Source organism: Pelodiscus sinensis, chromosome 16 (assembly GCF_049634645.1).
Source record: "Pelodiscus sinensis isolate JC-2024 chromosome 16, ASM4963464v1, whole genome shotgun sequence".
NCBI classification, from domain to species: Eukaryota; Metazoa; Chordata; order Testudines; family Trionychidae; genus Pelodiscus; species Pelodiscus sinensis.
Genome location: NC_134726.1, coordinates 21046611 through 21072891, shown reverse-complemented (window position 1 = coordinate 21072891; position 26281 = coordinate 21046611). Strand labels below are relative to the sequence as shown.

General features: G+C 43.2%; 1 protein-coding gene across 9 annotated transcripts in view; it reads right to left on the bottom strand.

The window, feature by feature from the left end:
• Positions 1-25314, bottom strand: part of CCP110 (centriolar coiled-coil protein 110) — a 39230-nt gene extending 13916 nt beyond the window's left edge. For 2 of the 9 annotated variants that reach the window (XR_012896143.1, XM_075899392.1), the window contains exons 1-10: positions 24462-25186; positions 20635-20784; positions 15717-15845; positions 12562-14188; positions 9013-9140; positions 7109-7307; positions 3750-3886; positions 3523-3639; positions 2012-2113; positions 1634-1750 (exon numbers count right to left, since the gene is read on the bottom strand). Coding sequence is in view for 8 of the 9 variants with exons in the window: in XM_075899392.1 (XP_075755507.1) it covers positions 1634-1750; positions 2012-2113; positions 3523-3639; positions 3750-3886; positions 7109-7307; positions 9013-9140; positions 12562-14188; positions 15717-15845; positions 20635-20772 (2694 nt within the window). In the remaining variant the exon portion in view is untranslated. Of the gene's footprint in view, positions 1-1633; positions 1751-2011; positions 2114-3522; positions 3640-3749; positions 3887-7108; positions 7308-9012; positions 9141-12561; positions 14189-15716; positions 15846-20634; positions 20785-24461; positions 25187-25213 lie in introns of those variants that run through there. The other 7 variants (XM_075899388.1, XM_075899393.1, XM_075899389.1 and 4 more) reach the window with 7 other exon arrangements.
• Between the last annotated feature and the right edge of the window lie 967 nt (positions 25315-26281).

Sequence of the window (26281 nt, the reverse complement as noted above, 5' to 3'; positions counted from 1 at the left end):
CAAATTTCCCTATGCTGCATATGGGAAGTCTGATAAAATTACACACATTCAAGTGAGTTCAACTACAGTCAAAACTATGCAATACAAATGTTCAAATGAAATGTTCAAGCTGACTGAGCCCCTGATAAAAATAAATACCGTGTCATTAGATTTATTTACCTGCTTATCTTTAATACTTTAAGGTTTATGTGGGGAGAGGTGACACACACTCCCGTACTCCACCCTGACACAGGGAGGTGACCAACCAATCCTCCCTTGTAGTCACTCTCCATGCTTGGCTGGGCTCCTCAGATGGATTCACCTCTCCCAGTACCTGGTGCTAGGACTTCCCAAGGCAACATATATGGGGGGAAGAAGTGCAAGGTAACATACCTCACCCCTAAATTTCTTCCAGGGTTCACACACTAATGTGGCCAGAAGCCGGCTTTTGGCACCATGCAGGAGGGAAGAGAGCTGCTTCCAGCCACAGAGAAGGAGTGACCTAGCCTTTGTCTTTGCAGAGCTCATCTCTTCCTTTCTACTCAGTGTCAAAAGGCAGCTAACACCTCCTGGCTGCTGCTGGCCACTGACATTATCCAGCTGCCTCTCCTCTCCTGACTACAGTAGGGTTTAACCCCTTCCTGCCCACAAGGTTATATTATGCATCAGGGCTCAGGGAGCCTGATTGCAAGGGTTTCAGCAGCCACAGAGCCTGACCAAAGAAATATCAGGGGAGGTTCCTAGGGGATGTAGCAGTCCCATGCTCCCTATGGGAGAACCCCATGATTATGGATGGGAGGGCAAAGAGGGTGGGTACTAAGCCCCTGCCCAGGGCTGCTGTGGAGCCTGCAGGTCTGGGGTGGGAACAGACTGGAAATCACTTTTCCAATCCACTCCAGAGTTTAGCTGAGCGGCACAGAGGCTTCCCTGTGGCCAGTGCTACTTGGGGTTTTGGCATATGCAACGCTCAGCTCCTCCTGACCAACACCTTGGGCTGGTGGGTCTTTAGCTGTGCTGGTGCCCTGGGAAAGCCAGAGGCAGTAGAGGAAGGAACGAGTCTGCTGGTGAGCTGAACACTCTGACGAGGGGCTAATTCTCTGCACAGTGCTGGGAGTGTGACACTTCCACCAGAGGGAATATAAAGCAGCAGCAGAGATGGAGGGAGGAGCAAAGCAAGGAGGGGACAGCAAGACAGGGAGCACATAAAGGGCAGATGAATGTGCAACAGAGGAGACACGTAATCAGCCACTGCCTAGCACCTGCCACTGTAGCTCACAGCCAGTGCTGGCCCAAAGTAAGATGGAGCCCTGCTGGTGGAGAGTTGGCACGCAGTGGGAGCTGCGCTGATGGACCAGCTGGTCCCATATGCTGCATCTTTGCCCCATCACTAGACTTGCACAACCATCTCCGTTGTCAGCCATTGGACTCACCTCACTCACTGCTGATAAGTTTTGCTGCTGGCCAGCTACCTGCCTAACAGTACTGATGGGGGGGGACAGAGAGTTGGTGGAGGGGGGGAGAAGGGAGAGACAGAAAATATAAAGTTGGGACACCTGCATGAGGACTTAAATACAGGACCGAACTAACTAGTAACAGTAGCATACATATTCCTAGTTTTAAGTGTTTCTTTACTAGATAAAAGCTGGGAACATACCATTTGCCTGAGCATTTTTTCTTTGCGAACTTCACGATCATGACGCAGGATATTCATTCTTTCAGATACTTCCATTATAAAGAATATGTCATGGATGTCATACAGCGCAGCTCGCAGCTGAAATAAAAAATTTCATGAAGTATTCACAGTTAATGTTTTCATACTTTCAGCAATATAGTGCAGTGTGTTTTGCAAAGACAGAGTGAAAGTATCTTGGTGAAACTTTAAAACCCTCCAATATTAGCAGAAAATGGTCATAGTTAAAATTTTCATTTCAAATATTGCCCTTCTGAATTTTTTGGATATTTCTGCTAAGAATAAAATACATTTGCTTTAGAGTGATGAAGTAATAGAGTAAAAGCCTGGCATATACATTACTTGAGCTATCACTCTTTCTTGTAGGGATGCATCTTGGGCTGAAACAGTTCCTTTCTTTAAGGGAGCTTCAGATTGAAAATTTGTTATGAACTCCATAGTATCCTAAAAAATAAAAAGAAAGATTAAGCATTGTACATTCTATTTCACATTCAGTGGAAGTAAATCTCAAACCATTAATACATCTGATCTCGGCCATCCTTTTCCTTGAAACTTGAGAGATTATGAGACGAGGAGTAACTAAACTGATATGTGTTTAACTATAATCCTCTAGACAATCTCTTCCTTAGTCTTACTCCTGTAGCTAAGCAGAAGTAATTTAGCATTCTTTATTGTAAGATCAGGTTTCATCATCTTTCCTATTGCTGCCTTCTCAAGCAACAAGCATGACAATGATAAATCATTCCTCTCTCTTTTCCATTCTCCCTTCCCATGTTCTTAGAATCCTCTCCTCATATGAAATTAATCAGACACAGAAGGGATATCGCAAACATTAATAGAATATTGTAGATGATGCCTCTAACTTTAGCATCTAACTATATGAATATTTAGGAAGCCACCAAATCACAGCATAAATTTGACACAGGAAACCTCAGTACTAAATCAGGATCCAGAAAAAATACCATTAGATAAAAAAAAAAAAAAAAAAAAAAAAAAAGACAACAGATTTCCAAATTTCATAAGGTATATTCTGCCATGCAAGGTTCATTTCAACTAGAAACCTGACTCTAAACAATTAGTAACAGTTTAAAAAATTATCCAGCTTCACAGTCTGTAAGTCACTTCAAAAAAGCACAGAAAGAGGTACTGTTGGGATACTATAAAGTGGTGTGTGCACAAAGCATGCAATAATGAACACAACTATGTTTTGAAGTAAAATCATACTCTGAATAGGACAAAACTATATTACTTATGGGCTGTGTCTACATTGGCACCCCTTTCCGGAAAAGGGATGCTAATGAGACACTTCGGAATTGCAAATTCCACAGGGGATTTAAATATCCCCCGCGACGTTTGCATTTACATGGCTGCCGCTTTTTTCCGGCTCGGGGTTATGCCGGAAAAAAGCGCCAGTCTAGACGCGATTTTCCGGAAAATAAACCCTTTTCCAGAAGATCCCTTATTCCTACTTTCAAGGAATAAGGGATCTTCCGGAAAAGGGTTTATTTTCCGGAAAATCGCGTCTAGACTGGCGCTTTTCTCCGGCATAACCCCGAGCCGGAAAAAAGCGGCAGCCATGTAAATGCAAACGCCGCGGGGGATATTTAAATACCCCGTGGAATTTGCAATTCCGAAGTGTCTCATTAGCATCCCTTTTCCGGAGAGGGGTGCCAATGTAGACACAGCTATGCAGTAAACCTAATTAATTAACACTGAAAGTAAAATGAGTTTTGTGCTCAGGAGAAAAGTCTACATCTTTTTTGTCAGTTAAAAGAGGGTGGCAGAAACCAACAGGAGGATGGGAGGGAGGGGAAATGTACAATACAAATACATCTTTACACTTATTTCCTTACTTTCACAGTTTGCCTAAGATATTTCAGTTTTTCTGTTTGCATGAGCCTACGAGTAAGAAATCCCTTTGCCAAGGCAGTGATCTTACTGAACTTCATTTGCATCTCTGGTCCAAAGACCTTTTAAGAGAAAAAAAAGAAGAAGATATTTTTCTATGCTTTACTACAAAATCCAACAAAAGTTATGATTTTAAGTTATCAAAATAAACTAAGTCAATTTATTTTCATACCTGAGACAACCTGGTTTTGGCCCTAATAGATCTGGCTGTTGATATTTTTGACATCCCACTAACTGATGGTCCCCAGAGGTAGAACGGAGCTTCATTTGTTGAACCAAAACTATCGGGCATGGTAGTGTTGTCAAAATCTATACAAAAACAGAACGTATCATTAAACAAATGAGAATTAAACAGGAACCCTATGTACTACTATTCAAATACTTACATGTCATTGACCACAAACAAACATATTTTATGACAACATCTGCAGTGTTTTTGTTGCTTTTTTAAAATGTACAGACAGCTGAAGCATTGGTTTTAAAATAAAAGTTAGGGCTGTCAATTACTTGAACTTTAACTCACGACCAAAAAAAAGTAATCTCACTGCTAAACAATTGACACTACATATTTTTGGATGGTTTTCTACACTTTCAAATGCAATTGAATCAATTGCAACACAATGCAAAGTGCACAGTGCTCCCTTTATATTTTTAAATTAAAATATTTACACTGTAAAAAGGTTTTTTCAATTCACCTTATGCAAATACTGTAGCAATCTCTTTATAGTTAAAGTGCAACTTAGAAATGAAGACTTTTTGGTTACATAACTGAAATCAAAGGCAAAACAATGCAAAACCGTAGTAGGGATAGAGAACTTTTTTTGGATCAGGGCCAATAATGCATAGAAAAATCAGTAGGGGGTTCTCACGCAAGTGAGAAGCAAAACACAAACACAAAACCCTGCAGTCCTCACTGACCTGGCACCTGGGGAGAAGAAGGGAAAAAAACCAAAAAACCTTCATAGATGTGGCCCTCAACTGAGAAGCATGAAAAAAAAAAAAAAAAAAAAAAAAAAAAGACGACACTCCCCTCAAGTTCCAACCCCATTGGGAGGGAGGTGTTGCTGAGGCTCAGGGCTTCCCCCAAGTCTGAATTAATTTTTCTGGAAGCTCAAAGCTAGTGGATGTTTTGGGAATACCAGGCTCCGGAGTGGGGACAAAAAGAAGGGGTTCAGTGTGTGGGAGGGGTTTGCCAGGGAACGGGCTGGGAGGATAAGGGTGTGGGCTCTAGGCGGGAGGTAAAGTGCAGGAGCAGGCTGGGGATGTGGGGTCTGGGCAGGAGGGAGGTATAGGAGCAGGCTGGGGGTGGAGATACAGGCTCTGGGCAGGAGGACGACGCTAGAGCATGGTGTGGGGTCTAGCTAAGGAGGGCACAGAAGATAGGGTCACCTACACCTGGTGCAGCTCCGGGGAGGGAGAACACAGGATTTCCACACATCTCCACACACTGCTGGGAAGCACTCTCTGCAGGCATCACCCACTTGCCGCTCCCACTGGCCGTGATTCCCTGCCAATGGGAGAGACAGGGTGGCGATGACTGCTGAGAGCATTTCTCTGACATGCACAGAGCAGCTTCCTTCCCCTGCTGGGCAAGGTTCACAGACTTGATGCTATCTGCATTTTGCCTTGATCAGTACTACAAGGCTCAAGGCTCTCCTATCCCTGCTGCAGAAAGCCGGTGCTGATACTCCAGCCACAGTGCCCTCCACATGACTGGAGGGCCAGCTCACACCACTGGGGGGACCCAATCCCTGAATCTCAGGCTAGATCAAGGCAAGATATGGGTCTTCCGTGCCCTGTTTTAGAACCTACAAGTCCACTCAGTCCTACTTGTTGTTCAACCAATTGCTAAGAGAAACACATTTGCTTACATTTACAGGAGATAATGCTATTTGCTTCTTATTTACAATGTCATCTGAAAACGAGAACAAGTATTTGCATGGCTTTTGTAGCCTACCCTGCAAGATACTAACGTGTCAGATATGCTAAACATTCATAGGCCCCTTTATGCTTTGACCATCATTCCAGAGGACATGTGTCCATGCTGATTACATTTGTTTAAAAAAAAAAAAAAAAGTGTGTGTTAATTAAATACTCCTTAGGGGAGAATTTTATGTTTCTTATTCTGTTTTACCCACATTCTGCCATATATTTCATGTTATAGTAGTCTTGGATGATGACCCAGCATGTGTTGTTCATTTTAAGAACACTTACACTACAAATCTGACAAAATGCAAAGAAGGTACTAATGTGAGATTTCTCAAGCTAGCTACAGCATTTGACCCAGTACTTCAGGTTCTGAAAGTACCTTCTAAAATCTGAGAGGTACAGGGTGTGCAGCATCTTTTCCGAAGTCTTAAAAGAGCAACACTCCAACATGTAAACTTCTGAACCCAAACCACCAAAAATCAACCTGCTGGTGGGATACAACTCAGATGATGAAAAAGAATTTGTTCTTGTCTGCACTGCTTTGGATCATTATCAAGTGGAACCTGTCAGCATGGACACATATCCTCTTGAATGGTAGTTGAAACATGAAGGAACATATGAATATGCATCTTGCAACACCATCTAAACAATGCCATATGAATGCCTGGCCTTTACTTTCAGAGGACGTTGTAAACAAGAAGAAGGCAGTATTATTTCCTGCAAATGTAACCAAACGTATTTGTCTGAGCAACTGTCTGAACTACAACAAGGCCTAAGTGGATTTGTATGCTCTGAAGTTTTGCACTGTTTTATTCTTGAATACAATTATTTTTTGTACATCATTCTACATTTCTAAGTTCAACTTTCATGATAAAGAGACTGCACCATAGTACTTGTATAACTGAATTAAAAATTTTATTTATTTTTAGTGAAAATATTTATAATAAGATATAAAGTGGCCACTGCAAACTTTGTATTCTGTATTGTAACTGAAATTAATATATTTGAAAATGTGAAAAATAACCCAACATATTTATATAAACAGTATTGTTATTAAGAGCACAATTAATTGCAATTAACTTTAACGGCTTGACGGCTCTAATAGAAATCTTTCTTGGTTTTACTATATATATGCCCATGTATAGTAAAATTGACTAAAATTGCTGCCAGCACTTTCCTTTTGGTTACATACACTATTTTCTACATTCTGAACAAATATAGGTGACATAAGAAATATCATAATCTAAGTGAAAAAAGGTCTACTACTGTGTGAAAAAGTCCCTAGTAGAAGACATGTCAGATAGTAAAGTTATACCTATACCAGGTCTTAGCTAAAAGACATATGATCAAGGAAGGTACTTTCAGAATTTTATTACAGTAGTATTTCTGCAAAGTGGATGCAAGTCTGCTAAGACCACTGATGAATTTTACTTAGACTGCCAAACAGCTGTAAGGTGCTAACTTTCAGTACTACTGGCTTCCAATCAGTGAATATACAGAAATGTTGCCATTACCGTCATCATGAGCCAGACAGTACATTTAGTATATCCTGTTTTAAAGTGGTCAGTAAACTTTTAATAAACAGTTGCCCCCAACTTTTACCAGTGCTGTTTGAGTTTGTGTTATAGATTTTCTCCACTTGAGTCAGCATTGTTTCTAACAAGCCACTTTCGCTTATTTTTCTCCACTCCAGTTCCATCCCACTGCTAATGGTCATTTTGGGTATTTCTCTTTCTGCTGTAGAGCTCTTCTTTCCTTTTAACCTTCTCTCCTGCTCTTCAATCTCCTGCAGATTAAAAGTCTGAAATAAAACCAGATCTTTGATTCTATGTAATGGAATTTAAATACATTTTGATAAGCAATCATATCTTGGCATGAACTTCAATGCAACACATGCAGTCTATTTACCGCTGAAAGCAGAAGTTTCCAACTTTTTGCCATTTGTGGACCCTAAAAATTGCATATGAAGGAGCAAACCTTTTTGGAAATCTTAGGCATAGTCTGTAGACATCCCCACCAGAAAGCCATGAACCACAGATTGAAAAAAAAAAAAATCACTGATCTAAAATTAATCTTAATTTCCACTAATCTCCATGTAAAAAGCAATATATTTACTCTTAAAACACATGTGCTGGAAAAAATATACTATAAGAAACCCAGCAGCTCAGCCTTTTCAAAATAATATATACAGGCAGTCCCCAGGTTATGTGGATCCGACTTATGTCGGATCCCTACTTACGAACGGGGCTTTTCTCGCCACAGAGGACGCGGGCGGCAGGACCGCGGCGCGTCTCGGCGTCCTCCGCGGCTTTGCTCTGCGTCTCCCTGGTCTGCTGGGGGCCCCCCCCCAGCAGACCAGGAAGACGCAGAGCAAAGCCGCGGAGGACGCGGGCAGCGGGACTGGGGCGCGTCTCGGCGGTCCCGCTGCCCACCCGCCCGTGTCTCCCTGGTCTGCTGGGGGCATGCACCTAGTGCACGTCCCCCCCCCCCCCAAGCAGACCAGGCTTTTCTCGCCGCTGGTCAGTTTCAGCAGCAGCTGAATCAGGACGCCTGGGTTAGAGCAGCTGGGGGGCTGCCGGGTTGGTTCCACAGTGCCGAGGAGCGGCGCTACTGGATCAACCCAGCAGCACCCCAGCTGCTCTGCCCCGGGCTTCCTGGAATCAGCCACTGATCAGTTTCAGCAGCAGCTGACTTGGGGACACCTGGGGTAGAGCAGCTGGGGTGCTGCCGGGTTGGTCCCGCCGCGCCAAGGGTCGGTGCTACCAGACCAACCCAGCAGCACTCCAGCTGCTCTACCCCAGGTGTCCTCAAGTCAGCTGCTGCTGAAACTGATCAGCAGCTGATTCCAGGAAGCCCGGGGCAAAGCAGCTCTGCCTCAGGCTTCCTGTAGTCAGCCGCTGGTCAGTTTCAGCAACAGCTGAATGGGGACACCTGGGGTACAATATGTACCAGTTCCGACTTACATACAAATTCAACTTAAGAACAAACCTACAGTCCCTATCTTGTACGTAACCCGGGGACTGCCTGTACACCTCGCTCCTTCTCTCTTTTGGGTATTTTAATAGCTCCAAGATGCTATGCAAGCTAATACCTGTGGACTGGGCAGTAACTGTCTAGTTTTTCCAGGATGTCTAATTCCACATTGCATCTCTTGTCTTTTGAAATCTGATATGAAAGCATGCATTAATTATACATCTCCCTCCTGGGAATACCCTTTCATCTCTACGCTAAAACAGAGTAGTTCTAGTCTCCTGTTTTTGTTTTAGGAGGGTTTTTTTGGCTGTTAGCCAAACCGAAATGGAAACTCAACTGAGGTTTTGCACAACATATTCTTCAAAGAGCTCCCACAAATTCAGCCAGTTTTATTACAAATATTCGTCTTGAGTAGGATATGCAGAGAAAGAACATATTGCTTCAGTCTCTTTTGCTAACTTTTACTTAAATAGCAAGTTGAGCAGTTAACCCTAAACACCTCATTTTAGTATTTTCCTATTTTATTCCCTCACCTTCTGCAACTTTTCCTGTTCCCTCTCTTGTTCAGCTATCAGTACTGATAGCTGTTGTGCATGCTGTTCTTCAAGTCTCTTCCTCATTTCTTCAAAAGCCAACAATTTATTTTTCAAAATGTCATCTTCTGGAAAGAAAAAAAAATACATGCATCACAAAGCAGTAGTCATATATTCTTACTTTTTTAAAGTATCCTGCACACTAGACAAACAGACCTCTATATTTTCAATACAGCTTCCACTGGCATTATTCAGCACTGTTGATATAGCCACAAAACATGAAGTAAAATATTTTTCTTTTATTTCTGATGCCCATTACGTATTTAGATATTGTTTAATTGAATAATCATGTAACCGCAACATGATTATTGGATGGTCCCCCAGGGGTGAGGCCAGCAGCCAGTGCACTCCTGGCACCACTTGTGGGGAGCCCCCTGCCACCTTATGCAGCTGTCTATCAGAGGCAGCAGTGCAGAGCAGGAGCAGAACTTTGTCTGTGGGGGGGGGGGGAATGGACAAGGTCCCTGCAGACACAGGCTATGCCAGCATCCTGCTTGCCCCCCTCACCCACGCTGCTGCCTCCTTCTGAGCACCGGCTCCCATCTGCCCCCTTGCTGCCTCTGTGGGAGAGAACAAAGGGGGAGGGGGAACAGGTGGCTCCACGGCTTTCTGCATGTACCAGCTCCTGCCTGCCCCCCTCACATTCCATGTTGCTGCCTCTCTATCAGAGGCAACAGCCCAGGAATGGTGGGGGGGCAGGCAGCTCCACAGAGCCAGTGCTTGTGGGAGGCATCTTAAAAGCTGGCTTTCCATGGGCACCAGCTCCCGCCTCCCCACCTCCTTGCTGCCTTTACATCAAAGGCATTAAGGGGGGGAAGGAAGTGCATGTTGGTACCAGTCTTATTGGTTAATCACTTTACATGACTATACGCCAGCATCGCTAATGCCCAATAATGTACTACAGGTTGAACCTCTCTAGTCTGGTGTCTTTGGGACCTGACCAGTGCCAAACCAGAGAATCTGTCCAACCATAGGAGGTCAATATTGTCTAGCACCATTACCCACACTTACACTGCTTATTAGGCTCTTAGTTGACATTTAGAATACTGAGAGCCAGTACTAGTGTCTGTAAACATACTTTATGGGACCATGGGAAACTTGGGCACACCCATGGTAAGTGGATATTTGGCTAACTAATCTCATGCCGGACCATAGATATTGCCAGACAAGAGAGTGCTGGATTAGAGAAGTTCAACCTGTACAAAGAATAATTGCTTTTATGGAATTGCAGTTACTCGTAAGTGCTTTATGTTTGCATTCACATTTGTGAGATCAGTATATCCATGGATGGGATGGCATAAACAGCACTGACCAATCCCAGATTCAAGAGGTAACATGCAGTCTAGCTGAGAAAAACATGACTAGATGCTTGAGTGAACAAAACATTTATTCTGCTCAGTCTGATAGTTTTCTCTAATGAACTCTGTAAAAAACTAAGCAGACATACATGATACTATTCTTGAATTGGAAGAACACCAATCATAGTAATAATGAAGTTACTTGCAGCTTATATTTTAATGCATTTAAATTTTTATTTGTAGTGTGCATTTGTTCACTTACATTTTAAGGACTCAAAACTGCTCTACCTTAATTTTGTCACCTCACTCACGCTAGAAGTCCCATAAAGTTAGGAATTCACTAGGTTTTCCTTGTGTTATTAAAAATGCCTCAGGTGTGTCCCCCTACAGCAGAGATGGGCAATAATTTTTAATGGAGATGTACTCCAAGATTCTGTTAAGTGGTCACGGGCCATTTTTCTATAGAAGGAGTACAGTGTTTAGGATGGAGATTGGGTGCAGAAGGGAGTTCGGGTAGAGGACTGTGGTGCAGGAGAGGGTGTGAGGTCTGAGAGAGAATTTGGGTGAATGAGGTTGTGATCTCAGGCAGGAGATTGTGGTGCAGAGTTTGGGAGGGGGCATGGGTGCAGGAGAGGATTCTTACCTGGTAGAGGAGTGTAGGAAGGGATTCAGCATCTGGCGGGGCGGGGGGGGAGATGCAGAGGGTTGGAGCAAGAGAGGGTGGTGATCTGAGACAGGGAGTTGGGGTATGGGAGGAGATGGGGGGGTGCCAGATGCAGGCTCTGGCCAGGAGGCACTTGCATAGGCAGTTCACAGCCAGCAGCCCAACGGGACTCTCAGGCAGGCTCACTGCCTGACGCAGCCCCAGACTATTCAAAGCATCTGGCTGCTGAGGCCATGAGCCTCTCCGTACCATGTGCTCTGTGGTAAGGAGGGTACACTGTGTGCGCTGCCCCCACGCCTCGCACAATCATTGCAGTTCCCATTGGAATGGATTATGAGCTGTAATGATTGTGCTGGCGCAGCGCACAAAGTCTCTCCCCCACTGCAAGGAACGTGCGAGGTCTAGAGGCACGTGACCCCAGCAGCTGACCGCTATGTGCAGTTTGGGGCTGTGATGGACAGGGAGCCATACCTGAGGGACTGCAGGCTGAATCAAAAAGCTAGGTGGACCAGATCCAGCCCATAGGCTGTAAAGTGCCCGCCCCTGCTCTACAGGCACAGTGAGTCTGTACTGCTAGAATCTCTCCAGTTTCTTTGGAGGTTTCAGATTAAAACTGGGTGAATGTTTAACACACAGCCCACAAACCCATGCATGCTCTTATGAAAATGTCTTTGCATTATTTTTCAACTAAGTTTTCCTCCTTATGTTCCACCAGGAACATGTTTATTGACATGATTGTTTCATTTCTGTTCATTGGCTTTTCATTTTTTTACTCTCTCTGATCTAATTAGAGACTGCTCTATGGAAAACAGTTGTATTAAAACTTCGTAATACAAATAGGAAAGACCGGTTAAAGCAGCAAATAGTGATTCTGAGCAATTGGATTAGATACAAAATGTTTTATATAACAGGAAAACGAATACCTTTACTGGTATGACAGTGTCTTCGCTTACGGGAAGATTGACACTATGGCAGTTGATCTTCCGGCATTCGATTTAGTAGGTCTAATGAAGACCTGCTAAATCGAACTCTGAGGGCATCCTCATTGGCACCAGTACTCCTAATCTTCATGAGGAGTAAGGGAAGTTGATGGAAATGTTGACTCCAGTTACCTTTTCACATAGCTGGAAATGTAAATCTTAAAGCCAACCTTCCCTCATAGTGTGGACTTGGCCTATATGCTATATGAAAATGTTTAAGCATATACTCCTTTATTATTCAACAAATAAGAGGTATAAGGTTTTTGTCTCTAAATGAGGCAATTTTCAAATACAGAAGATCTCTTTGATCATTCTGTAGCAGCTTTCAGAAACTTGGTTTGTTATTTACTTAATGTTCAGTAGATTAAAAATACAGAAGTGTATCCTGCCATTTTAGCATAAATGATGAATAAACTAGGGGAATAATCCTAAAACTAAGGTGCCGATAAAAGACAGTGGCCTATCTTCTAAAACTGAAATTTCTAACTAAAAATAACTTTGACTTCCAACTCTGAAAAAGGATGACCAGAGAAAAATGTTCTCTCACCATTTGTACCACTGCCTGAGGTTTCATTCTTGTTACCATCAACAGATCCTATGGGGCACTTTCGGTCTTGCAACTTCCACTTCTCTTGTTCTTCTGTTCCAACTGATAAAATATATGGATTGTTCTCTTTCTGTGAACTAGCACTATCCAAATCAAGCCTACGTTTCACTTTTTCAAAACCATTTTCTACAAACTGTTCATTTCCAGAAGAAACATTTGGAGTATCCAGCTGCTGATGCTTATTCTGGCTTTGCATCAGTAATGGAGATGGATTTTCTACATCATAAGATTTATTGAGTTCCACTGGTGAATTACTTTTGGTCTTTTCTACTAAACTAACTGCCTTGTTTCCATTTATAGTTACTAGCTTTTGAGTCACCACTGACTGATTGGCTGCACATGACTCAAGCAATTTTGGAGTTGCAGTACAAGTAGTACTATCCATTTTGTATGGCCTTCTACCATCCAACTTTGGGTCCATTACAGAAGATACCACTGCTCCTTTGCTCTCTAGTTGACTAATGGAACGCTGGCACACATGATCTGAAGTCTCTGAAGAATTGTGGTTGACAACATGAGCTTTGCTAGAACAAGCTGTGGTGAAGTCAGCAGTGAATTTTGGCACAGGTTCAGATGCATTGGTTTGGTCAGTGACATCTTGTATGATCAAGTCAATTGCTCCTCCCTTGTTCTTAGGACTTAATTCATAGGCATTCACAGGGTTATTGATAACTATATGTCCCATTGATGAAGGTCTTGGACGTCTTCGGTGCATTTTAGGGCTCATACTTGGTTCTGGGCTAGGTAATTTGGCATAAGAACCAGTAAGGCTTCTGACACGACTACTGTCATGATCAAAGGTACAAGTGTTTTTAAATTCTTCATCTGAATCCAAATCCAAAACTGGGGATGTTCCAGCTCTTGTAGGTATATCCACTTTAGAGAAACTGGGTGAAGCTGGTGTACTTATGCTATTTATTTGGGCAGAGGCACCTTGGAGTAGAATATTTGATTTATTAAGACTTGGTTTATCAAGTGTCACAGCAGTACAACTCCTGCCTGTAAACCTTACTCTCTCTTTCCCAGAGACATCTGATTTAACTGCATCATTTTCTTTATCTGAATTACTTTCATTAAAACTTCTTTTTGAATTACCTCTCATGCTACGTCTGGTTTGCTCTCTCTCTATGTACTCCCTGGACTTTTTCAGAAGATTCTGAAGACTCATTACATAAGGATCAGGTACTTCCTCAGCAGCTGGTGGCATCTCCATATGCTCTTTATTTACATGTGCACCTGTAGTAGTCATATTTTGTGTTTTATCAGGAAACGTAACCTCAAGGCAAGAAATATTTTCTGAGAGGTTGTTCTCACTTTGTTCAGGAGGAATATGTTCTTCTGTGCCCCTAACTGAGTCTATTCCACTTGATTTAACTTGGATATCAGTGTCTGCTGGCATAATCTCCAATGTTTTCCCAAGGTCTGTAGTACCACTGCATGCAGTTGAACTTGGCAAATCGATGTCTGACAGCATTGTGAAATCATTTGAGGCTTTTGATTCTGAATTAGAATGACTGCTCTCAGCCTCCCTCTGATTCAAATCACTCTGATTGGACACTTTTCTGACCTGCAAAGAAAAATTGAAAATTATCTTATCATTTCAGTGAAATAATCTTAATTAGAAAACAGAAGAGTTGTAAGTACATATGCTATCTGTTCTATAAAGTTAGATTGCTCTCTAATCCAACATGAATTTTCCAGTTTATACAGAATGGACCTACGGCACCCACACTAATCTACAATGCAGAAGACCTTTACAACTAGCAAAGATTATCTGAGGAGAATGCATCTTAAATATATTTTAAGATTTGATAAAAACTTCTGACTAAGCCAAACATGTGATAAAATTGTATTAAAAGGAAAAGGGATATTTGAACATATATTCTTAAAGTAATTCCGTGACTGACAGTTGTCCTGAATACTGTTTTTTAATAGTTTCATAAATTCAATATCAGCATTTAGACAAGTAATTCAAATAACTTTAATGTTAATGCTAAATATACAGTACTTCAACTCAGATTAATCCAATGCCAATTGAGATGCATTACACACACAAAAGAAAGCATACAATTCCCGATGATGTTTACAGCATAAAGAAAACCTTTTTGATTTTCATTATTATATAAAAAGAGCTAAGAAATATCAACTCTTCTGTGTCAAGCAACTGTCAAAAAAAGGCATAGAACACTCAGTTTTATCTGCCACTTTGTATGAATTCTTAGTCCTTGTTAGATATAGGCAACAGAACAGCTATTGACAAGGGGGCATTTACCTAATAGAACAAAAGTTGCCAATTTTATTAACCAGCCCAGTAATTGCAGGGGGTCTAGAAGAAAACAAACCATTATTTTTGTATTCCCAACATATCCTCCTGGTCTGCCTATCAAATCCCAAGTCAGGTGATGGTCTCCATGCACACACTAGTAAACAGTGCAAGAAGCTGAATAGATTACATATGCCACCTTAGTGATGAAACTTAATGAGCACAATGCAAACAGTATTCATTTAGCTGGTGGGTTAGTTCAAGGGCTTTATTATTTCCTACTAAAAATGCAAACTATGATGTTCTTAATAATAAGCCTATTTAACTGTTTTGCCTGTCTAACCCCTGAGGACAGTCCCATCATTGCACAAGAAAACAACAGAATTACAATCTAAATTCCAAAGCATACACCAGCACTGTTATTTATTTCGCAAAGTTTACTTACTGGCCTACAGTTTTGGGGCAGGAAAGGGATGGGGGGAGAATGCTAACAGTTTTTATTGTAGAAGTCAGTTTCAATGAAATCTAGCTAGCTATTTTAAATGGCATTATGAAAACAATAGTGTATCACAAAAACTGACATCTACAAATGCCAAAGTGTGCATTGCCCACAATTGAAAACTAAATACCGATATCTAAAACTATTGCATTTATTCTATGTAATTGTTCAGCAGCTCATAAAATATAAATTACTAGCAAATGTTGGCCTAAAGAGTGTAAACTGCTAATAATTGCAAGTTTACATTAGGAAACTTGCTAGCCTTCAATGAACCTCAGAATGTTCATGAAAATGTCTTCTCTATAACAATTAAGAAACCTTGCACCAACTTGCCTGCATGTTTTCCAGGATCTCCTGAACACGATTCAGTAAAGTTCTTTTCCTGGAATTCTGTCTCCAGATCTCTACATCAAGTGCTTTTTGTTTATCCTGCTGCATTTCCTTTTTTCTCTCAAGACTCAGCTGCAAATCAAAGTATGGGTGATTTATTTTCTTTATCAAAGAGCAAAATTAAATAAGAAATATTTTTAAAACATGATCTGTAATGGGATAGTATGTTTGTTGAGATCTTATGCAGTTTGAAGTAGGGATGGGAAAGTGTAAACAAACGGTTAACAATAAGCCCAAGCTTATCTGTTAATGTTAACAGGTACATGCAGGCTTCTGCCCCGCTCCTGGGGAGCTGGCTGCCACCCATGGGGGCAGCAGGCAGAAGCCAGTGTGCCAATTACCTCCTTTTTAATATCCCTACATCAAAGATTAGCCTCTTTTTAATGGTAAGCTTTTTGAACACAACAGGGAACATTTGCTCAACTCACATGAAGCCCCAGAATTGGAGCATATGTATATGAAGTTCAGAGAATTAGCTTTACAGGGTCCAATTAACAGTGGATCATATGGACCTACTGCTGAGTAGCCTTCCATACCAAACTGTGTAGAGTTTGAATAGTGAATACAAAGTGCACAAATACCCTATATGGCTACTCTCACCCCAGTTTCCTACTTGTAAGTATTGGCTAATTGCTGTGATGTCAGATCTTCACAATGACTTTTCATACGGTAGGTGAATTTCAGACCCAAATATAGAAGTCCCTTCCAATGCCCTATAAACCACTCATCCTGCTCTTATTTACTGTCTTCTGGCTCTTTTCATTGGCCTAAAACAGCATTTGCTGAAGTAAAAGAAGTTACTAGGCTAAATTCTATTTATACTACATCATCACATAATACAGAGGTGGGCAATAACACACAACTGGTTTGCTAGGGTTAGTCCCTGACAGGCCATTGCCACTTTATTTACCTGCAACAGGTACAGCTACTTAACGCTCCTGTTGGCCATGGATTGCCTTCCCTGGCCAATGGGAGCTGCAAGAAGTGGTGTCCCGGTATGTGTTGCTTCTTGCCGCTCCGACTGGTTGGGAACAGCGATCCGCAGCCAATGGAAGCTTCCAGAAGCCATGTCTGTGGAGGCATAAGCAAATAAAGTGGTGGCAGCTCTCCAGGGGATAACCCTGGTGAACTGTGTCTAGCCAGCAAGTCGGTAATTGCCCACCGCTGCAATAATACTGTCTTTACATTAACTCACATAAAAACGTTGATGCTGTTTTTGCAAACACTTTGTGTAATCTCATGGCTACACACACCTATATTTCTTCAAATGATCAGGGCATATCTAATCTAAGATGCTAGATAAAATAAAGATATGGTGCTATAAAAGAATGATTTAATCTCTTATGCTGAGTTACAACCAGGCATTTTAATTCCTTTTTCTAATTACATGAATTTCAAACAGAATATAAAAAAAAAAAATCTGCAAAAACTGGTCTCAAGCCAAATCAAATAAAACAAACAGATCTGAACTCAGCCTCATGTTTAAGCTATAACATTTATATTGCTTTTCATATTTCCACATATTTTTTTTAAAAATGTACAAACTGTCACACATACATAACGTTTTCAACTGTTAAAAAGCTTCTTGTTTTATTTTAGACGTGGACAAAATATTTCAGAATAGTAGGTCTTATTCCCTTCCAAAATGCTGGAATAGGTACATTTTATACCTCACTTAAATAGATATTACATTCATATTTCAAACTACAAAAGCGAGGACGTAAGGCAAAAAACTGTCTCCCTCTTTTCCCGCTCCAACCCCGCAGGAAGCTGGTGCTGGCTCCAATTTTGCAAGAGATGGAAGGCTGTAGCGTTAGTGCAGGCTCCTCATTAAAGATTGAGGAGAGCTGGGAACACTGCCTCGAAATCAACTGTCAGTGACAATTGACTGGTTGGTGTCCCCTGGTCTAAAACATGTCACCCCAAGTATTTTCTAGAGTTCGTTGGAAATGGGTTTTCTTCTGTGGCAAATTGACAGAATTTAAATTTTCCATGCAAAATTTAAATTTTCCATCTGAAAATTTTTATTTAGAAACAAAAATTTTGATTCAGAAATAATGTCCCAGTAGTCTGTACGAATTGTAGTTCAAGTGTTATATGCCCCCATTAGCTCCTGGGCTGCACTGCTACAGTCTCCACTCTAACTGAGGCACCAGGGTAGCATTTGAAAACAAAATTCTTCTATTTTTTGATGGTTCATTTTTCCAAGATCAAAACTTACTGCTGAAAGCAAATGCTTTTAGTGAAAAAATGTGTTTACTGGAAAACCCCATTTTCTCTTAAAAATAGTTGACTAAAAATGTTCAATTATTCCTAGTGTTTTCCTAGAGTGTTATTTCTTATTATCCAGTTATATTTTAAATAAACCCAAATAATGTTAAATAACTGGCAAATAAGCATTTTTAATTGAAATTAAAGTGCTGTTGTAGTAATATATATTTATATGTATAGATATAGATATTAGAGATTTGTGCATCTACCTGAGTCAATTTATTCAAGAAGTTATTAATAAATATCTTATAAACCTCTCCCTTTTCCCCTCTGCTACCATGTCTCCTCCCCTCCCCTCACCCCATCTGCTCCCCTGGTGCTTGCTGCTGCTTTCCACCTCTCACCCTCCCCTGCTGTCCTGGCTCCTGTCCCTCTTACTCCCCTCAGCCCTTTGGGGACCTGCCCTCCTCCTCATCCTCCTTGACCTCAGCACCCGCCCTTTTCTTCCCCCTGTGCCCACTCCTCCTCTAGCCCCACTCTGATCACCTGTAGCTACCCCTCCCAACACTCCCTCCTAACATCTCCTCCTATCCATCTGCCCTGCCTCTCTCCTCTGGTGCCCGTCCCTCCCCTCCACATGTTTGCCCTTCTGCTTCACCACCACAATCCCCTTGGCACCTGCACCTTCCCAATGCCTCCCCCTTCCCTCACTGCTCCTGCCCTCATTCTCCCTAGTGCCCACCCCCTCACCATCCTCTGCTCTAGTTCTCCTCATGTCCCTCTGTGCCTTCACACATGACTTGCTCCATCCCTTGCATTTCTCATGCCCATCCCTCCTTTCAATCCCTCTTCTCCTGGCACCTACTCCTCCTCTCTCCTCTTCCTCCCTCTTGCTGAGAGAGGAAAGGGGAGGCATAATGGGGGCATCACACTGTCCCCTTCCTCCCCTTCTTCCTCCTGCCCTTTTCCTGATTGTGTCCTCCTGGCCTTTGTTTCTCCTCCACCCTGCCCCTCTCCTCTTCCCTCAGCACAAGCCCCTTCCTCTCCTCACCCCCACCTTCCCTTTTGTTCTTCCTCTGTCCCTTCCCTAACTTTCTACCTTTGACGTGGAAAGCAGCTTGTGTGGGCTGAAGCCGGGGCCATAGTGCTATTTTTAGTATCATGGTCCCTGGCCCTGCGAGACTTCGATACTAAAAACAGCATCACAGGCAGTCCCAGTTCCGGCTGCAGTAAAGTGGCAGCCACATGAAGTCCATTCCAGGTAGGGCAGCCTCACCGGAATGGGCCTTGTGGGGCTGCTACTTTACTCTTGCTGGAGCAGAGGCATGAGAGGTGCGGCTGGTCCAGCTGGGGCAGCCTTACCAGAACAGCCTCATCTCATGCACCCTGGCTCCAGGTGGAGCAAAAGGGCAGCTGCCCGCCACCAGGAAACCACCAGACCACCAGCTGCTGCTGCCACCAAGCACCTTCTATTCCAGTAGGAAAGCGACTGGTGAGTGCTGCTGCACGACTCTTAAAATAACATGGGCAGTGTGACGAACCCTCTGTCCTTTATGAAATGGACTTATCGACATGAATATACATAACAGAAAAATGCTCAGAGCAAATTATTTCATGTAACCTATCAATCTTCATGTCATGATCTGCTGTTTCTGTTTATTTTACATTGTATGTATCATTTTTGTGTGCAAAATGAGACATGGAGTGGGGAATATTTGTGGGTTTTAAATATGTGAATGAGAGGCATCGAGGGTATTACCCTTGATGAGCAACTGTTAATCTCTTTCATCCTTACGTTTGAGCAGTGGTTGGTAGGGAGTGGCCTCAATTCTTTAAATTCAATTTTTTGGGGGGTTTTCCATTTAAATTATTGCCCCGGGGTCGGACTAGGAGTCAGAGGTTCAGTAAGCAGGCTGCAACAAGCTGGGGAGGGAGGACTACCTCAGCCCTCTCTCAATGCAGCAGTTTGGTGATAGGCGAGAAGCTGGGCACAGCCGGGAGTGTGGTGCATGTCCCCCAGCTGGGGCAGGTCCAGGTGTGTCTGTCCCCTGCGCTCCCGAGTCAGATTCAGGAATGCAGCCAACTGTGCACTTTCCCCTTGATCCCTGACAAAGTGGAACAGCCAGCAATGTTCCCATACGAATAGCCCCTTTCACCTGCCTGGTGAGTCTGTCTCTTTTCTGTATGGTTTCCATGTGTCCCCATATTAACTGGCAGGTAGGAGGGGCGCTTCAGCTACACCTCCCTCCCCATTATGCACAACAAACCCTGACCTTGCTTTAAGTTTTGTAAGAGGAGGCTGCATACCAAATTTGGTGGTCCTAGCTTTTACTGTTTAGGAGTTCTTGAACAAACAGATGGACAAACAGACATACTTGTTCATTTGCTCACAAACTCACTCTCTCAAATATATAGTAGATATACTAGGATAGATATGGTAAAGAAGTAGAAAACGATTAAGTGAGGAAAGACATCAGTTAGAGAAATTAGATCAATGGGCATAGCAGGAATGGAAGAAAAAAATTATCCATCCGCCAGGCATTTCCTGTGCTACGCAAAGTTGGTCGTATCAAATCTAGACAGAAATAACTAAACAAAAATGGTTGTCCTCTCCTTTTCTGAATACACTTAAACAACAAGGAAATCTTACCAGAGGCGGCAACACAGGAATGCCATGGAATTCAATAAATGATATATTCTGCTGAGAAGATGAAGAGGTTTTTCCCTGAATCAACTCTCCTTGGATCCTGGCAAGATGCTTTTCACAGAACTTCTCATAGTCCTCCATCTTAATATTGTGCTGTACAGAGAGAAATATTACTGTTAAGAATAAGAAACACAGCAATATGCATAACAATCTTGGCTTGCAGAATTAGAAAAAAATGTGTTTTCTAACGAGTTATGTTTTTGTCTCTCCTACCAAAAACAACCCCCCTCATACATATTGTTTGTCAATCTGTGCTACAGTCAACCCCAAATTATATTGTCCCTAAGAAACTGCTGTCTCATAAAAGGCTTGAAGTTAATAGCAAAACTCTGAGTCTGTAGCCATGTTTATGCAAATGAAGCAGGGGGATTTAAATCCACATTTCATTTGCAATTGGGATGTGTCTAATTTGCATCCCTTTTACGAAAAAGGGATGCAGTCTAGACACAACCTTACTGATTTCAGCGGGAGCAGGACTGGCACCGTAAGCTGCCAAAGAAGACGCTTTGAAGTACCAAGTCATTTGTAACCCTGGTTACCCTAAACTACTGATGGGGAACCTACAGCCTGCAAGCTTAACAAGTTTAAACATGATCTGGCCTGCAGCAAGTCTTCATGTTGCAGGCTAAAAGCCGCAAGTTTCAGCAACAGTGTTCCCTCAAATTTCTCCCACTCCTGAGCAAAACGAATTTTCTTGTGTGTACCAATGTGGAGGTGACATGCAGCATGGAGCTGATGTGTCACACATCACCTTCAGACCACTGCATATGGCAAAACTATGTGATAGGCAGTCCTGAGTGTGGGAGGGCAATCACAGCTGAGGCAGAAGTTTGCTGTGCAGGAGTACGAGGGCTCTAGCTGGGAATACAGGCTCTAGGATGGAGCTGAGGGGCTCAGGATAGAGACAGAAGGTTGTGGTGCATGGGCTTTGGCTGGGGAGTGCAGGGTCTGAGTAGTTTGGGGTGCAGGATGGGCACACTGAGTTTGGGGAGGTGCTCAGGACTGGGAGTTAACGTGCAGGAGGGTATATAGGCTCTGGGCTGAGGGCATGGGCTTCAGGATGGAGCCAGGGATGAGGGCTTTGGGGTGCAGGAGGGATTCACGGTGGGGCAGGGTGGGGGAGGTTAAGGCTCATGCTTAGATGGGTGGCTCCCTCCAGCTGCTAAGTGATCGGGCCAGTGGGGAGGGGTTCCTCCCCACCATCCCCAACAGCTTCAGGACTTGGGAAGAAATATCCTGTGGGGCTTAATGGCAAGCTGCACAGCTGGGCAGCTTAGGGGGAACTTTGCTCAGTGTGCCCTTTCCCCCACAGGACTGAAAGGCAACACGCACCCAGTGTAAGTGAGGGGTTTTTACTGTGGGTTTTCTTGGGTTTGTTTATTTATTTTCCACCTTGGGAGCAGATTAGTAGTGAGCCGGGTTTTTTTCCATTTGTTTGTGCTTCTCACTTGGGAGCAGGTGAGTACAGTAGTGAGGTCATTTTTTTCCTTTTGTGTGGTCCCTGACTGATTTTTCTGCAGGTGAGTAGTTCCTGATTGAAAACAAGTTTCCTATCCCTGCCCTACACAGTTCTCCATTGACAGAGCCATGCTTTACAACCTTAGCAGTGCAATATAAAAAAAAAGACTAGTGCCTAAAATATGTGGGAGGCAGTGCTGTTGTTACTTGGTGAGGGTGAAGGGTCAGAAAAGAGATTCTCTCTCAAGTAATGTGGGAAAACAAATTAACATTGTAAATATGGTTTGGCTCAAACTATCTTTGCTATAAGATGATAGTTTGCATCAACTACCCTGAAGTTTTTAAAAACTAATAATTTAGAAAATTAACAAGATTTATACAAGCAGTCCCCGGGTTACATGGATCCGACTTACATCAGATCCCTACTTACAAACGGGGTGAGACAACCCCGCACTAGCTGCTTCCCCCCAGCAGACCAGGGAGACGCGAAGCTAGCGCCCGCCGCCCCCCTCCCCCCCTCAGCAGACCAGGGAGACGCAGAGTGGCTTTTCTCAGCAGACACCTCAGCTTGAGAATAAAGGACTGAGGGAAGTGAGGTGCGGGAGAATAAAACTGAGCTCTGGAGAAATGTTTGGCTAGAGTTTCCCCTACAATATGTACCAGTTCCGACTTACATACAAATTCAACTTAAGAACAAACCTACAGTCCCTATCTTGTACATAACTTGGGGACTGCCTGTATTGTTTTCACCTTCAATGAGTGCAAGATGAATGCAGTAGTATTGTTTTACAAAAAAAATCACCCTCCATTGAATGCTTTTTCGAGTGAGTAAAGAAACAGGCAGCTCAATATAAATCATAATGATTTCATCACAAGAATATATGGTTCCCTTCAATTATGATGTACCATGATAAAGATTTACAGTACAGAATGCACTGTTATAAATAAGTCACTTAAGTTAACAATAGAAGGCAAAGACATATTTGCAGGTGCTGTAGTTAATCAAACACCTGTAACAATCATTTTCACTACAGGTGACTGAGAAGCACTAGTGAGGACAGAAGGGCACTTAATTACATGCCCTGATATTTACATTTGGAATTGATATAATTATTCCATTGGTGAAACCTGAAGACACCCTAAGCCCATGAAAATTAGTTCCTGAAGAATTTTTAACACCATGGCAGATTTAAAACTTGCAAAAGTCTATATACCTTGTTTAACTGAACACAAGGTTAAACAAATAAAGAATGGGGGCAATACATCTTTGATGATCTTTTTAAAATTACTTTTTATCCCATCTCTCCACTAATACACAAAATCCTCCTTCCAAACCCATGAGTACATTTATTTGACTTGTGTTCTCACAGATATTAAATATGGTTATTAAAAATCCCCACAGATTACTAGAATTCTAAAATGGCATTATAACCAACAGGTGCAATTTACTCCAGCATCCTGATGATAATGTTATCACTGCTGGAATTACAGCTTTACTGGGGGGGAGGAGGAGATACAAATCACAAAGTGTATTCTTAATCTTCTGTACAACAATTTGTGCAATTCTGAGACTGAAGGGAAAAGCCACACCAAAGTTTGGAAGTTGTGGACAGAAATAGTGTTACATTACTGTAAATTACTGATGATGTACCTAAAATTAGCAAACACATTCCTGGGTTGGTAAGTTATTAACCTTGAAGGCAGTGGGGCTCTGCTTAAGACCCCCCAGCTCAACAATTTGAGCTCAGAACAAAAGAAAAGATAAGAAAATTCTGCTACTAATAGCAAAACTGCTTATTCCCCATCTTTACAGAATTGCTTTTTTCCACAGTATAAATTCACTGCCCTTCTGCACTAAGTGATAGGAAGAACTGCTATAAAAATAACCCAATCTGAAGAATGTGGGCTTTTCAGCAAAAGCCCCCAAACCATGTGCAGGAGGAAATTAAGATTTGAGTCACTGAATCTGATTGTTTTTGGAGTCTCCATAACATTCTACTTGTACTAAAAATTACTGAGCCAAGCAAAAAATCTCAGCTGGTGACGGTCTTGTGTGCTGATTTGCTTTCAGGATGGTTAGGGGTCAAGAAGTTATTGGGGGCCAGCTGTCTATCACCTCTCTCTTCTACCAGATCAGCTCTCCTTGCAGAACCCAAATGCCTATGTTCAATTTCAGGCTCTCTTGCAAACTGGATGGAAACTGGAAATTCCCTACAAATGATAAAACTGGTTCAACCACAAACCACCACCACCAATGTTGATATGGCAGCCCCCGTCCAAATTAAAAATTCACAGCCACGCAAGAAACTCACAAGACATGTTAGTCCTCTCTCTCCTTTGGGTTGTCTCGTTCTTGTTACTGCCTTCGTCCAAGAAGCCCCTCCCTGAAGCTTCAGTCTCCTGATTTCTACGCAGCCCCCACCCTCTCTTCATTCAAACCCCTCATTCTGGTTGGTCCACCTGCTCTAACCCCCCGCCCCAGAAAGCAGCTGCCTTCCCCGCCCCCCAAAAGAACAGCACTCAGCTCCTCCCACCCTCAACTCAAACCTTCCCCCGGAGCCTGGGCTCCGCTACAGCCGCCTCTTGGGACTGGGCCCCGTTTTATCCAGCGCCGAACACCTCACAGCTGACACCGAGGGGCAGCGGGCGGGGGGGGGGGGGTTTGGAGGGGGGGATGGGGAGAAAGTCAGACGCCGGCGGCTTCCCCCCCCCCCACACGCCGGTGAGGCAGAGGGAGTTCTGGAGGGTTCCCGCCTACGGAGGTGGCGGCCCCTCAGGTCCAGGCGGGGGGAGGAGACGCGGAATCAGCCGCAGGCCCCGGCGCGCGCGCACACTCCGCTCCGCGGCCGGGGCAGACCCCGGTACCTGCTACGGGCCCCCACGGTGGCGGATCCGTTGCTGGCGGGCCCAGCGCACCCAGGTTCCCTGCACAGAGCGCGCTGCAGCGCTCCCCGCCAGGCAGCAGCGGGCTCCTGGCAACCGCAAATCCCGCCGCACCCCGCCCCTCTCCCCAGCGCCAGCCTTCCCACTACCCCCTCAGAGCTTCCGGCTGCAGGCGACTCACCGAGCCGTTCGGCCCAAGGGCGGGACGGAGATACTACAAATCCCAGCATGCAGTGCTTCTCCGCGACCACTTCCTCTCGCCATTTGAGGGTTGCATGCTGGGAATGGTAGTCCTATTGAGCCCTAAGCAGCTTGCCTCAATAGGGAGCATTGTGCGCAAGGTTCTGTAGTTTGAGCCGGGGTGCACTGTACTGCACTTCTCAATTGAATGTGAAGATGACTTCGATTTTATATCGGGTGTAGGGAGTTTTGCTTCCCATGCTAATATTCCCAGAATCATCCCAATTCATAGGTGCTACCACACGCCTTCACTTGATGTAGTTTTCATCATACATGGGGTTTGCAGTTTGGGTCAGTGATTCTCAGCACTCCGACTGTACACATTGTTCCAGCACCTGTGCTGATTTTCAGTGGAATATATGCACCCGTCCTAATATCATTTCAAGGACCCTGAAATCAGTACCATCTTTACACTGCATCACCATAACCTTCTAGGAGAGGTGTCACCACACCACATTTCAGAGGTGATGATAGTTTGATGGACTGTAATATGTCAATGCAGCCCTAGGACAGAGGCATCACTCACACTCCAGCTTTATTCTTTTACACGAGTCATCAGACTCAAGCTTTCAGACTTTCTCAAGAATTCATCACTCCTGTCTCTTCAGCAGCCTTGGGTACACCAGCTACTAAAGTGTTCATCAAGTAGGCATTGTGGCAGGTTGGAAGAAGACACCGCTACCGCACTAAGCTCAGGCTATGTCATCTTAAAGTTGTAGAAACACTTAGTTTGGGGGGTAGGCATTAAAGTCAGGCTAATAGTTATCATCAGTAGCATGATCTTTACACCAATTATCAATTTAAATCTTATGAGCCTGCCTTTTGTTATCTTAAAATAACACAGAACTTGTCAAAAGATTTTAAAATACTTTTCTGACTCACTTAATCATTATAAATTATTTCAGACCTATATATGTTGGACTGGTTTTCTCAGGATACAGCCAGCCAGACTTATGACCAAAACTACTCTTATTACATTGTGGGTTCAGTGAGGCAGGCATTACTTGAA